Source organism: Falco rusticolus, chromosome 1 (assembly GCF_015220075.1).
Source record: "Falco rusticolus isolate bFalRus1 chromosome 1, bFalRus1.pri, whole genome shotgun sequence".
Lineage (NCBI taxonomy): Eukaryota > Metazoa > Chordata > Aves > Falconiformes > Falconidae > Falco > Falco rusticolus.
The window spans coordinates 20613220-20627236 of NC_051187.1; the positions used below are offsets into that span (position 1 = coordinate 20613220).

The 14017-nt window shown below is 38.9% G+C and overlaps 1 protein-coding gene across 3 annotated transcripts in view; it reads right to left on the reverse strand.

Annotated features, from left to right (window-relative positions):
• Positions 1-536: 536 nt before the first annotated feature.
• LOC119142113 (CGRP receptor component) overlaps positions 537-14017 on the reverse strand; it is a 33693-nt gene continuing 20212 nt past the window's right edge. For all 3 annotated transcript variants that reach the window (XM_037374850.1, XM_037374843.1, XM_037374853.1), the window contains 2 exons: positions 10179-10236; positions 537-1821 (listed from right to left, as the gene is read on the reverse strand). In XM_037374850.1, the coding sequence (XP_037230747.1) occupies positions 1678-1821; positions 10179-10236 (202 nt within the window). In that variant the 3' untranslated portion in view covers positions 537-1677. The remainder of the gene's footprint in view (positions 1822-10178; positions 10237-14017) is intronic.

Genomic DNA, 14017 nt, shown 5'->3' on the forward strand with positions numbered 1-14017 from the left:
AGTAACTTAATTTTAGAAAAAGACAGATAAAAATGTAAATGCTTGCAGCCCAAGGCCACAGCATGTCAAACAATACCAGTGACTGCCAAGAGTAAAAACGCTAATTTCAAAATTAATTGCATGTCACTCCATGATAGGATCTACTTATCTCTTTTGTTTTGTTGCACATTTAGAGAGAAAAATATATCAAGGACTTCCCCCTTCTAATACCGCGCTTACCCAGTCAAAACGTACCTTTAGTCTCCAGCCTTGGAATGCATTTAAGATAGATTATCTTTGAGAGGCAACAAATAAATTTTCCATTAATTTCCTTTCCTCTTCAAACATCAAAGAGGCTTAAAATCCCATGAAAATGCATATCATAAATCCCCCAGACACTGGAAGTTATCACTCCCTTTCATATATGGCACAACTAAAGCTTAGAAAGCGTAAATTCTTTGCATAAAAACACAAAATAAAACCATGACAGAAGTGTGTGGGGGGAAGAAGTCAGTATTCTGGTTCAAGGTCTTGCATCTTGTCTGTGAGTCACAAAATTCCCAGGATGTACTGCAAACTTTATTTCTGTTTCCAGTACATTATAATATTTATGAAAGAATGGTCTGCAAGCATAGTATAAAACCAGTGCCATGTGTAACTCATGACTTCATGTGTGTATATATACATAAACACACACAGATAAATGATTTATTATAATCATCAATGCTTTCAACATCAAACACTTGATCCTGAAATCTTTAATCAGGCAAAAGCTCAGTACACAGAAACTTCTGCTTCAACCAGGACTGATTCTCATTCTTCTAAACCAGATCAGGACTTCACTTCGGTGCTGACTCATTCATTTATTCCACGGTCGACAGCATGTTCACATGACTGTGACTCGTCTACATGTAAATATTGGAACAGACGTTCAAAGGAAAAATATACACCTCACGCCTAAATGCTCTTCTGTTTATATTACCAAGAGCCTTAAAATCCGAGTCCAGAGCCTCAAGTGCTGCAAACTGGCCCAACTCACTGATTTCAGTGGCAAGATGTTGATGCTGATTATCTGGATCTCTCTTTTATCGAGTATGGACCGCCAAGCAACCTCGAGAACGGTGACCCTGCCGACAGGTCCTCTCCCTTCCATGATGCCAACCACCGACCTGGCCAGGAACCAAGTACTTTGGGGACATTACTCTCTGTTTCGATCACTGAAAACAGCCCTTTTCACAAAATGCTCCAAAAGTTGGCTTTGTATTGCAGACCGTATTCTGAAAACCAGTTGGGCAATTCAAAAGCATATGAAAGCAATTATAATTATAGTACTGCTGTGATAATTAAAACATTGCCAGCTGTATATAAGCCTATTCAAATGTACAGCTGTTACATGGCTAATGGAAAAAATAAAAAAGCTTCAGATTCTGTGCCCCGTAATTTCTCAGACTGCTACACTACCAACTCAGTTACTGCCATCCCTGTTCATGACAAAATGCCAAAACAATTGCATCCTTTTCCACGCTTTCTTGTAAACAATTGGTTGCCTCATCACCTCTCAGTAATAACAATTGTAACATATTTCACAATGATGTCCAATACAAGATTAAACCGGTATCAAGTAAAAACCAGCAAAAAAAAAAAAAAGAGCTGATTCTCTTCTGCTGAAATAGTCACCAGCTTTGGTCCAGATGCCTCCTATGCTTGGTCGCCTTTGTCTTCAGTTGCCATTGCCGAGTCTCTCTGTTGTTCCTCTGGATCCCCTGGAAGAATACTGGTGACTGTCTGGAGAAGTGACTCAATCTGCTCTTCTGTTAGCCTTTCCTCGCTTTCTTCTACCATCTGCAGGTCAAAAAACAATCTACCGTAATCATTAATCACTTCCTTCCTCAGCTCCAGACAGAAGGACTCAACTAATTGGGAAATACTGTTCTCAATGGATGCAAGACATAGTCTGAGCTCATTACAAAAATATTTTACAAAGTGGAACTCTTGCAATATTTAAAAAAAGAAAGAAGAGCTCCATTGTTAACTGCTACAATTGGCATTCCACAATGAGACCCCGCTTTCTTTACAACGAAAACACCACAGTCAGAACAGGCTTTTCTCCCTGTTTTTTCCTAAAGCCTCTCTCAGCGTACACATCAGCATCTCCAGCCAGGCATTTCATTTCATCTACCATTTCATGTGCAGACCTACCATCCAGACCTATTTTCCTAAGGTCCTGTGCTTTCACGTTAGAACTGAAATGAGATAACCCGAGAGTGGTTACCTGAACCTCAGCATCTCAGCCAGCACCTAGACTATAAGTAATCAGGCCATAAAAGAAACCACCCAATCCTACAGCAGCTATGCTTTATTGGAAGTTGCTTAGATTGGTAAGATTCCTGAATATAAAGGCATATAAAAGCTCTGAGCAACACAAAACATGCTGTCACGAATCAACAATAAAATTCCCTAAGATTAATTAGGGACCTACTCTCCCTGTGGAGCTGTGGGAACCCTTGTATCACTGCTACCAGTAAAAAACAACTGCCCTAATTTATAGGCAGCTGTTAAAAGGAAAAGCTTGTCAGAGGACTAGAAAGGCAAGCCAAAATAACTCTTCAAACGCAAATGAAACCAATTAGGATCGCGGGGTTTGAGATTATTTTTTTTTTTAATACAAAGTCCTTCAAACTGTCCTTTGAAGAGCGGTGATTTATATTAATTATGGTTCCAAGTCAATGCAGGTTTAATCAGTCCTAGCTACAAACTGACAGCTATTCAGATGCATCTCGCCTTCTAAAAGGCAGAGTGGTATATTCAATTAACTTTTTTTTCTCCCCAATGTCCTATGAGCCCTCTTTGCACAATCTGATCATCTTTCATCAGCCATTCTCCGCAGATCCTTGACAAAAGGAAAGCAAGAACACTAGAATCCACTTGTGTAGCAAAAGGCAGACAGTGAATATCCATTTGCAATATGACTGTTTCTAGGGTCTGTCTCAATCAAAGGATGAAATTCTCTGTGGAGTGGCTTTCCAAGTACCGTTAGTTCAACAACTACTGTAGGACTCTGGCTTGAAAAACAGCCCTGGCTCTCATTACCGCCAGCTGCTTCACTATACACGATGTGTTAAAATGTACCAAAAATCCTCCTAACGCTACCCTTCCATGTAAGCAACGGCTGTAGCTACTGCAGTGGTATCAGAAAATTGCCTGCTAGGCTGCGTTTCGGAGGTGATCATCTCAGCAGCTTGCCTAGCATACCTTGGAGCATCAACATTAAACAATCAAGTATGTTACAGCGCATACATGCACTCTTTGTGGCCAATACTGCTGACAAAGCCATTACTTTCAGAAGACCTATGCTACTAAGGTTTGTAGAGCATTATCAGCCTGGTTTTGGAACTGGATTCTAGTGTTATTAATTACTGTTGTATTTAATTTTAAAGGTGACAGCCCCATAGCAGCAGGACCCATACAAAGAAAAAGCCTGCATCCTTTGGACAGGCAGTACTGCTTAAGGCAGAATGATGTATCTCTTAGTGGCCAATGTCTCCTGCATTCATTACATCCCACGCTTTCCAATCTTCAGAAAAATGGCACCTTGCCTAGTTTAGATTTGATTTATTGGGTCACACAAAGTCCACCCCTCTTCCCCATTTAAATTTTATCCCTCCTTATACATCTCCTTTCCCTTCCTTCTTCAAACACTTTATCCTTTAGAAGCTTGCTCCAGGTAGCCAGAGTTAAACACGAGGATTTGATCAGAACCTAAACAGGTAATAGTGATTTCTAGATCAGCATCAATTCTTCTCAGCTTCTGCACAAAGGCATGCAGCGGCGATCACTGCTTCTTCGTGCTCTGCAGTGCCAAACGAGGCACTGTCCAATGTGAACAACAACCTCGATGTCACCTGTACCGGCGGAACACGGAAGCCTGCAAGAGTGACAAACTGCAGATACAACACGGGACACTGACAGAGGAGCTCTGGGGATTGTTTTGGCAGTTTAAGAAATAACACTTTACCAGAAAGTTGGTGAAAGAAAAGAGTCTCTCATGTTTCAGATGCTTTGGGGCTCTAACTGACGTCTCATTATGCTGTTGAGAAAAGCATCTTTAAAAAAGATGCCAGCTAAGTGCACTGAGGAGTGGGTAATGTAGCTCCAAATTCCCTTCTGTTCACAGACTTAGTCCCTGCCAGAGGGAACTGTTAATTCCTTAAACTACTGCAGAAAAATTCATCAAGCTCACCTCTCAGTGCCTCTGAGCCACGCGTCCTCACTGCCAGCTCTCACACTAGGAACGACCCATAAAACAACAACAACAATCTACATTTGGCAGGATGGACAGCTTATTATTCAAGTTGACGTTTCAGCACAATTTTGCTGTGATATTATTGAAGAGTTCAAAGGATCAAAAGCATAAGCTGTAAAAATCAATTTTTTTCCCGCTCTTCATGGAAACAGCCTGAGCAGGGACTTAAGGAAACATAAGCCATTAGGAAGCAGCATGTCAAAGGAAAAATTCAGAAATTACGCACAGAGAGCGTGTTGACTCAAAGAGACAAATGAAACTGTCCTAAAGGAAAAATATCAAGGGAAACCAAGTCACTGAGACTTTATTCTAGATTCAACAAATGTTCGGTCTTCTGATTTACAACTATAAGATACCTCTGCTACTGATAGTACTAGGAAATAACGTTACGATGCTCAGAAGGGAAATTATGTGTAAGAAAAAGCCTAAAAGGCAGAAAGAAATAACTGTACTCAAGTACCTACTTTTCCCACAAGAATTTTACTGATATATGAAAAGATATCTCTCAAAATGCCTTGCTAACCTCTACCCTGCAACTGGCTGGAACTGCTCAAGCAACAGACTCAAACCGTAAGCAGTCAGGAATGTCAAGTTTATACTAAGAAAACAAAACTGCAAATGTTTTTAATAAGCATATGACATAAGATGTTTATGTTGGCAATGCCACTTGCACCAAATGGAAATAGATTCTCCTCACAGATGATGCCATGTGCAAAGCATAGGGTGTCATCAATGAAAGCTCTGCCGAACTGTGTATTTCCAGTATTTGTGGATTTGTGCAAGTAACAGAATTGGACAATGTTACAGTAAAACAATTTATAGATAAAAAGCACCCCCACGTGCAGCTAAACAAGCATTTCTCCTTCTCAGGGCTGAGAGCAAGGATTTTCTTGAACACGAGAAGGCGGCAGTAAGCCATGGCAGCTATGCTGTATTTCCCAACCTGTTTCTGCTTTTCAGCACTCAGGTCTATACTATCCCAAGACAACTACGGTGGTTTTGTAGCAAACATTACAGCATATCCATGTCATTCATACATGTGCACAGTATGTATTCCCTGTGAAATGCAACTACATGGTCAAGATCAACTCAGTCAAGTCAGGCCTCAGTAATACCTTCTATTTCACACCAACTAGTAACAGTTATTAAACTCTCACTGCAATATATTCATACAGTGAGCAATATAGCCATTTTCACATTTAGTTTCCCTCCTCAACTAACGCTCTAAACAATATAATTTACAAGATGACCAAAGAAGAAATCAAGGAAAGAAGGAAAACTTCATTTGATAACTTAATTAGCAGAAAATTCTTACAGCTAAAAAAAAAAAAGAAGAAAAAGAAAAAAGAGGCGGCATGTTCCCCCTGCAGCTACTATATACTTTTCAAGCCTGAGTACCTAAAGCTGCTTCTTACTTTATTGATAAATGTTTTGATAAACATATTGATAAACACAGCCAGATCTTCAGAACTGTGGAATATATACAAAATATTCAGGAGGCAGCTGAAGCCACAGTACTGCTCACCTTTGAGAGCAATGCTACCTTTACTTAGAAGTCTAATAAAAAAATTTTCACCTGCTTAAGCACCTTGTAACTGTTAAGACACAGCTTATGTCTTGACTTAATTTCAAGCACTCAACAGGTCCAACCAACTTAATTGGACTTGAAGCTTAAAATTAGGCATTTACTAAATGAAGAATACATCAAGAAAAGGATGCCAGCTCTGTTCTGTCTCTCTAGATACAGCAATGTGTGGGCTTTCCAACAGAGCAAAATGAAACATGCACCCAGCATCCACCACTGAATCTTGCTACAAGACAGTGAAGACGCATCACTCGCCAACTGCAGAATTAAACACTGGCAGATGCCTTGCTCGGAAACGTAACCGCTACTGGGAACCAGAGCTGTGCTTATTAAACCAATGTGTATGTGGAATATTTTACTACCATGCAGCCTTTCCCAGCTGCACATTTTAACAGTAGCTTTTTTAAATTGAGCGCTGTGTATGCATCTCTCAAAGGAACAAAAAAAACGTAATTACTGAATTGGAACATAATAACAGAATTACATTAAGTCACATTAAAACCTGCTGATAAATTCTCATGGCAGAAAGTAATTTTCAGAAGCTGTTAAAAGATTTTGTTTATCAAGAAGGTAAATCAGAAAATAACAGCTAGCCTATCAAGATGATTTCAAGGATTAAAGTGTTTAGTCATAAAACAAACGTACAAATCTGTATGTTCATAGTGCCATGGAGACATGTATGCACAAAATATGAACACAGACATAAATAAACACATTCATACTTTTCAAGATTTTTTTTTTTTACTCTGTGAAACAAGGACAAACCTTTTGGGAACATGCTTTCCCTAACTATAACCATAACATCTTTTCTGCTTACCCAAGGAAAAGCAAAGTATAAGAGACTTCATTAATCCTCACTGTGCTTCTTTTAAGCTTTCAGTCCTAATGATTATTTCATGTAGCCTCCTCAGGCACAATACACTGCAAATGTTGAAGGATCAATAAAGCCACCCTGAAGAACCCTAAAAAGTTCTGAAAGAACTGAGAAACTGTCTCAAGGATAAGCAGTATTTGATGGGTAACAAACCTCAGTGTCACAGAACAAAATAACGTGTGGGTTAAAAGCTATTGTTTATTTTAATCATCAGCTAAGAATGCTATTAAAAAATAATCAGTAAACTACAGTGAAAAAGGAAATACGGGTTCTGATCACTTCCAAAGCTAGCAACCACATAATTTAACTCCAGTATAGGAGGTACATATGAGACAATGACTGCTATCTCCTCCTTTGAGCAGTAATTTGAAATCGTTCAGCACCAACATCCTAGTAGGAAAAAAGCACATAAAAAAGAAATAAAGTGAAAGACTGAATCATTGGATTAATGTCCCTCAGAGATAACCAACCAACTATGCAAAATATATTGCTGAGAAAATAAAATGTTTAAATTCTCTAACATCTTTTCCAAAGGAATACTTTAAGTTATTATCTTCTATTCCATAATGAGAGACTATCTGCCAGACCAGTTATGCAGAGCACAGATCACGAGGCACAAAGCTCTCCGAGATGGAAATCTGGTTTTAAAAAGCACAGAATTAAAATCTACTTTTCTATTCAGAGAGAAGAATGTAGAGCAATTTGTTCATTAGAAAAGATGACGCTTAATCTTCAAACCCATCACTGTTCAGCGTTAAGTAAAGCTGCACCACCGTCACGGTTAGATCAATATCGCTGTCTTTTTTTTCCTCCTTTGTGAACCACTGAGCCAGGAACAACATATGTTAAAGATTAAAACAGGAGGTCAAGACAGCAGCAATGTGTACAGTGTTTTCCCCTGTGGGATATGAATTACAATTTCATGCTCCTTTTGTTGCTATTGTTGTTTGAAAATAAATCCTGGCACACTGTCCAGAAAAGACAAATATGAACAATTACAGCAATTTATGCATAAAGACTTACAAAAGAACTTAAGATCAAAAGATCACAACGTAAATTTGCTTTTTAGCTTTACTATCATTTCATCAAAACTGATTTATTGCTTGCATACAACTAAAGACAGGGAATTTTATAGAGGAAAAGTAAAAAACCAAAAGGCTGGAAAGGCAAAAAAGCAACAAGCAGTAGTAAATGTAATTAACCTCTTACATCAGCTATTAAAAGTCTTGCAGGTAAACTTGATTCCATTCCATGGACAGGCAGCACCAAGTAAAAGTTTGAGACATGGAAACTATTTGAGCAAGTGAGAGACGCAGATATTGCTTGCATTTTGTTTTAAAGCTTTTTGATTTTTTGGCTACATTACATGAAGTGGCCAGAAGTTTTCATCCTCACTTCCTTCTGATTCAATCCCAGGAGTGACTCAAAGCTTTTAAGTGGCAGGGGCAAGTTCAATGAAAAGAGAATCAAGGCAATTTCAGACCTAGCGTTCACTTCTCTGTAGGCTGTCTCTCATCCATCAGCTGCAGGGAACTGACCTGCCTGCATGCAATCTGTGCGCAGTAATCTCCTTGCCGACATCAAAGAAGAAAACGCTGGTAGCCTCCACTGCTCTGCATTATTTTATACTCAAAGATGCTCACAAAAGACAGAGGTTTTGGGGGTTCAAAGACGCTGCACTGCTACCATCTCCTTCCTCTGTCATCACCAAACTCCAAAATTATTGAAGGCAGCGATTGAACTGCAAAATAATTTCCCTGCCATGGCTCCCAGCCTCTGCATTTCACTAACAAAAATGGACAGCAGTTTACCAGCAGTTACTGAGGTCAAAAGACTTTGATGTGCCTTGATGAAAGAGTAAATGTACCGCAATTTTGGAGAGGCTTAATTTAATACACTGTTAACAATCCAGTCAAATTATATTACTGTAATAGTAGTTTTGGAGAAATTTGGCCTGGGAACGACAGAGGTATTGCAATGGAACAGAAGTAACTGCATCCTCAATACTGCCCATGATGACACAAATTTGGACTGTTCCCCAAATGGATGAATACTACAATTTTCACAAGTTGTCATTCGAGAAGAGTTACATATCAGACTGACACTGAACTCAAACCTCGTATCTGTACTCTCTAAGTTTTAGCAGTGAGTTCTATCGAACTTTGGCAGTACAAACCTTGCAGTACCTGAAGTAAGCCATTCTACAGAAACCTGACTTCTAATAAAGGCTTGATTTCTTATACTTGCCTCCTGGACTTCAAACACGACACAGAAGCAAAACTATTTTCAATAGTTTATGGATAGGTAAGATAATGAGGAACTAGGTAGGATAATGAGGGGAGGAGGGAAAGGACAGACAAAACCATGCAGTCACCTGAAAGCAGCAAAAGATTATTGTATTTAAAGAAGAAAAGGGGGAAAATACCATATTTGGCCCATACGGGAATATAACGAATCTGTGCCTAACCATGTGAAGCTAACAAAGGCATGAGACAGGCTCTACATCACCACGGATGACTAACTTCCTAAGCAAAACTCATGAGGCCTTAATGCTCTTGGTTGGGTTGATGACCCCCACCAATCTCTTCAATCACAAAACACAGTATTAATTTCTCAGCTAGAAGCATTCTTTTATGAGATGCCTTCAGCATGATAATGCCTACTCCTGGGCTATGAAAGAAAAATAGCCCTACTGGTACCTCTTTAATCCTTCCCTTTCTGCAGCAAAATTTGATCCTGTTGCTACACAGTTTGGTTTCAGGATAAGATTGTAAACAGATGTTCTTAATGTAAGAGATCTTTATTAAAATAATATCCTTATTACAATAACCTCTTTATTACCACAGGATTTTGTATGCCTAAGGAGATCCTTCTGAGAATATAACCATCTATTTCTATTTAGTGACAACCCCTCTTTACACCCCTCTTTACATCAGAATTATGCTTAACAGATTGACAATGGCTACTTTCCATCAGGAAGTCTGTTTATATCCATTTCTCATTCCGCACCACTGATCAGAATTCCTTATCAGTCATTACTCATTCCTTTTTAGCACTTCTGGTTTCACTGTAACATAAGTCATGTCATCACAGCTGTCAGAAAGTGAAGTACTCTATTACAGAGCACCAGCAAAAAGGTTCTGGTTAAATATATTCTTAGTTGCAATACTGTAACTAACCTTTAATGACTGCATCAGATATTTTCAATATGTGACACTGAACCAAACAGAGGTGGAGAGTCTGTCCAAGAGAAGGATGGTCACGTCTCTACGGAGGTCTCAGAGAGGAAGCAAAGTGGATTTGAAACCATGAATGTAAAGATGTGCATAAAGGGATACATTCAGCCACTGACCATGAGAAAGTCATTATTCAATTGATCTTCAAGGTTAAAGCTGCTTTCATTTAAGCTTTGGACAGTCAGGAGCATTGTTACTCACCAGCTGTATTTCAACTGCTGTCACAGGTCGGTGGTTAAGCAACTGGAGCTTTTCTGCCCTGTTTAAAAGCAAAGAGTAAAACAATTTGCATTATTGTATAATTTGAGGGTCCCCTCAAATGATGGGTAAGATGCAAATACATTCCTGGTAACTTAGGGACAAAACACCACTGCTGAGAATAATTCTGACTGGGTTTGCAGTGCGGTTTAATCACCATGATAATTTGGGTATTTTTAAATACAGGACTGTCTTGTGTGTTTTAGACATACTGCTGTTGCCACATCTAGTCTAAGGTGGCAAGACCAAGTAAAGACCCTTAGATCATTACTGTACAAGCATAAATTAACATGCACTGTTGCTTTGTTAAACATCATACAGAAATGCTAAACAACTCAAAGATCACAGGCTCTCTTGCTATGAACACACAACCACCAGAACAATTATCATACCTAAGAAGTTACAGTCCATCAGCCAAATGGCAGTAACTCGGGTATTCTTTTAGCCCATTGCAAATGCACAGTTAAAAAAAAATAAATCAGCTTGAAACCACTTCTCACATGTACTCTCTGCAACCCACACAGCTGAAGTAAATGGTTTTTTTCATACATTATTACAGCTGGGCTGAGGCCATAGTTTATGCATGGATCTTTGGGCAAAAATACATTATTATCTCTGTTCCCATGCAAATCTACCTCTCCATTGTGTTTCTACAACTGTTAGGCACCAAGCAGCAAACCAGGTGGGGGACTGAGCTGGACTGTGAAGATAACCAACCTCTTTTCTCTGTTGGCTGGGGTTTTTATTGTAATTGTTGCCTTTTTGGTTGGTTTTTTTTTTTAATTCACTTGATTCACTGCACAGTCCCAAAAACATTGACATGACCACAAGCACTAAGATAACAAAAATGCCAAAGCCCCCCTCCCTCCTCTCAATCAGTGCCTGAGTTGTAAAACTATGGTCACTTACTGTGGTTTGAGAGACAAGTAGTAATTTACTAATTTACAATAATTCAAACACTTCTGATTACCTGTCCACGCAGAAAGTGTCCAGACAAAAAGTGATTCTATGCATTCAGATGTGCAGCCCTGTGCCTTTAGCACAACACCGATTCAATCAATATTAACTTATTTTGTTGTGATTTTAGATACGAGCCATGTTACATCTGTATTTTAAATAGTTTAAATTCCATTTTCCTCTGTCTACAAGGGGGAGAAGTCACTAGAACTTGTCTGTCTTTGGTACTTAAAACACCTGAATATTCAGAGAGACAGTTTAGCATCACTGAAGCCAGTGGCAAAATTCCTGATACATTCAGAACCATCACAACCTCACCCAGCCTCACTGTTTTTCTGGATTAATTTTAACCCAAGAGCTTACTTTCTCATGAAGAAATCTGACAAATGTCCATTTAAACACTTTGATCATTAAATGGAAAAAAAAATGGGTATAAGGGGAAAAAAAAATCATGGGGAAAAAAAGAGCAGTTTTTGAAATGTAAGAGGTGATCAAACAAGTACGTTCATTAAATTCAAACCACAACATTTAGACAATAGCTCTGCAGGCAAAAATTATTAATTTTACACTGTATTTAAATGCAAATAATTATAAAAACAAAGCAAAAAACATCTGTCATATGCCAGTAATGCATATTTCATTAATTTCAGAAGCTCAAAACACTAACATTGACTACACAATAGCAGCTAATAGTAGCTCATCATCTGAGCTGATCTTTGTGTTTCAGAATAGAAAAGCATCATAATACAACAGATGTTTAAAAGGGTGTACGAAACAGTAGCAAATGCACTTTTATAATAAAAAATACAATTAGAGTAGAGTAAGAATAGATACAATGAGTAAAGGAACTTGAACATGCATTTCTTTTCTTTTTTGGGGGGGGGAAGGAATCCTCTCCGAGCAGCCATCTATGTTTATGCAGCATCTCTTTATTGTGCACATTCATGCATTAAAGTGAGAATTAACATGCATGATCTTCCAGCCTGTGATACTGTAATGAACTACAATTTTGTAGAACTAAAGCTTGGAATTTATTATGATTTAAAGGGCAACCTGAATGCATATTTAAACGGATTCAGAAGAGTTTTCCTCTGGTTTACTGGACCTGTGGGTGGTTTAGGAAGGAAGCCTTACAGCTCTCCAGGGAGCACAGATCTCTCCTGTGCAGGCATTTACAACTGACAGGTCAACGTCTACGCATCTGGAAATGCTTCAGATATACTGGCTCATCTCAAACGGCCTCTGACACTGGCTGCCCTTGAAATCCAAGACCAGCTAACAGCTTGTAACGTTGTCAGGCACTTCAGTACTTTATCATCCGTCTACGTGCCCTGGTACGCGTTCAAAGACCAAGGTGCTCACGCTCCTCAGGAGAAGCCTTTGACAAGCCATGCATCGCTCTGGTGTGTACGTGCATGCACATGTAGGTGTCAAGAGACTGAATTTAATCCTTAAGAAGGCATGCAGCTAACACCCAAAGAATAAAAATAAAGCCTTTCAGTTATCCACTGAACACACGGAACGAGCAGCACTAGCCTAAAATTTTCCTGGCTGATGTCTCCTGAAGGAAAAACCCTGTGTTAGCACAGACTGGATGATCTAACAGACCCTCTTTAGCTAAAATCTCCAGGATGGCAATTGACATGGTGATGGGGACAGGGCTATGGGATACCATGGCTCAGCGAAGACAACTGCTCTACTGATACCACACATCAGGCTTTATTAAACCAGAGGGTTTTGTGACGTGTATTCACAGCCCATAAGAACAGAAAACAGCTCTGATGAGATGACATGCTGACTGTTGGTTTTAGATCCAACCTGCTGGTAACACAACCAAAATCCTATGAAAAAGCAAAGTTTTCAATTGTTCCACCTAGTCCTAGAGCCATTCTGCCATTATTTTCATAGAATGCTGGAAAATAATTTTAATCATTACTTTCAGCTTCAAAACAAAAGCTTGCCATTTTAAAATGCAACATTTATGAAATACTAAAAATTCACAACAGAAAGCCCCAAGAAATCCTCCTGAATATTGACTTACCACTAAAAAGCATACACAATTCCACATCTTGAATTTACATTTACTTTACAAATGTACCTATTTTTTCGCTCACTAAATTTCAAAATTGGAGAAAGGATAAGGAATTAGAACTTTATAAAGGAGAAAAAAACCCTTTCATTTTAATCAGCCACAGAACTGTTCAAAATGTCTGTTTAACAATGAGCTCGAACACTTTGGGTACCACCCCTATCCTTTTAATCTTCTTTCCTATTTCTACAGAACCACATTGAAGTATTTTTTTCAGTCTTCAGAAAAAGCTTGCAATGAAGTGACATTTGGCACCTGGATAAATGCCAACAAATGTGGCAGATTCACAGCATTTTCAGATTTCACAGTTAAGAACAAGAATACATTTCTACCTGCACATCAGCATTTGCCCTTCCAAGCAAGACCATCAACCTAAGTCATTAAAGAAAACGCACCTGAACAGATTCTGAAAGTAAATACTTTAACAGCAGTTTCAAAGGTTTTACTAAGAATCACCAATTATCAAATTAGTTCTTTGAGTTTGCCCAACGCTTATTTACGTGTCTTGTACAAAGCAGTAAGGATCAGTATCCCTAATTTCAAAAATGGCAAGGTTGAGGGGGAACAATTAAGCGGTGAGTGCTTTAAAGGCACTGGGGTTTGGAGGTATAAGAGTAGGGAAGAGATGTGGCATGGGAGGAGATGAAAGGCCCTTAAGACAGCACATGGCACCAGATGATCCTATATTCTTTGAAGACTCCACAAATTAATGCTGAGAAGGACTGTGTGGTCGTGG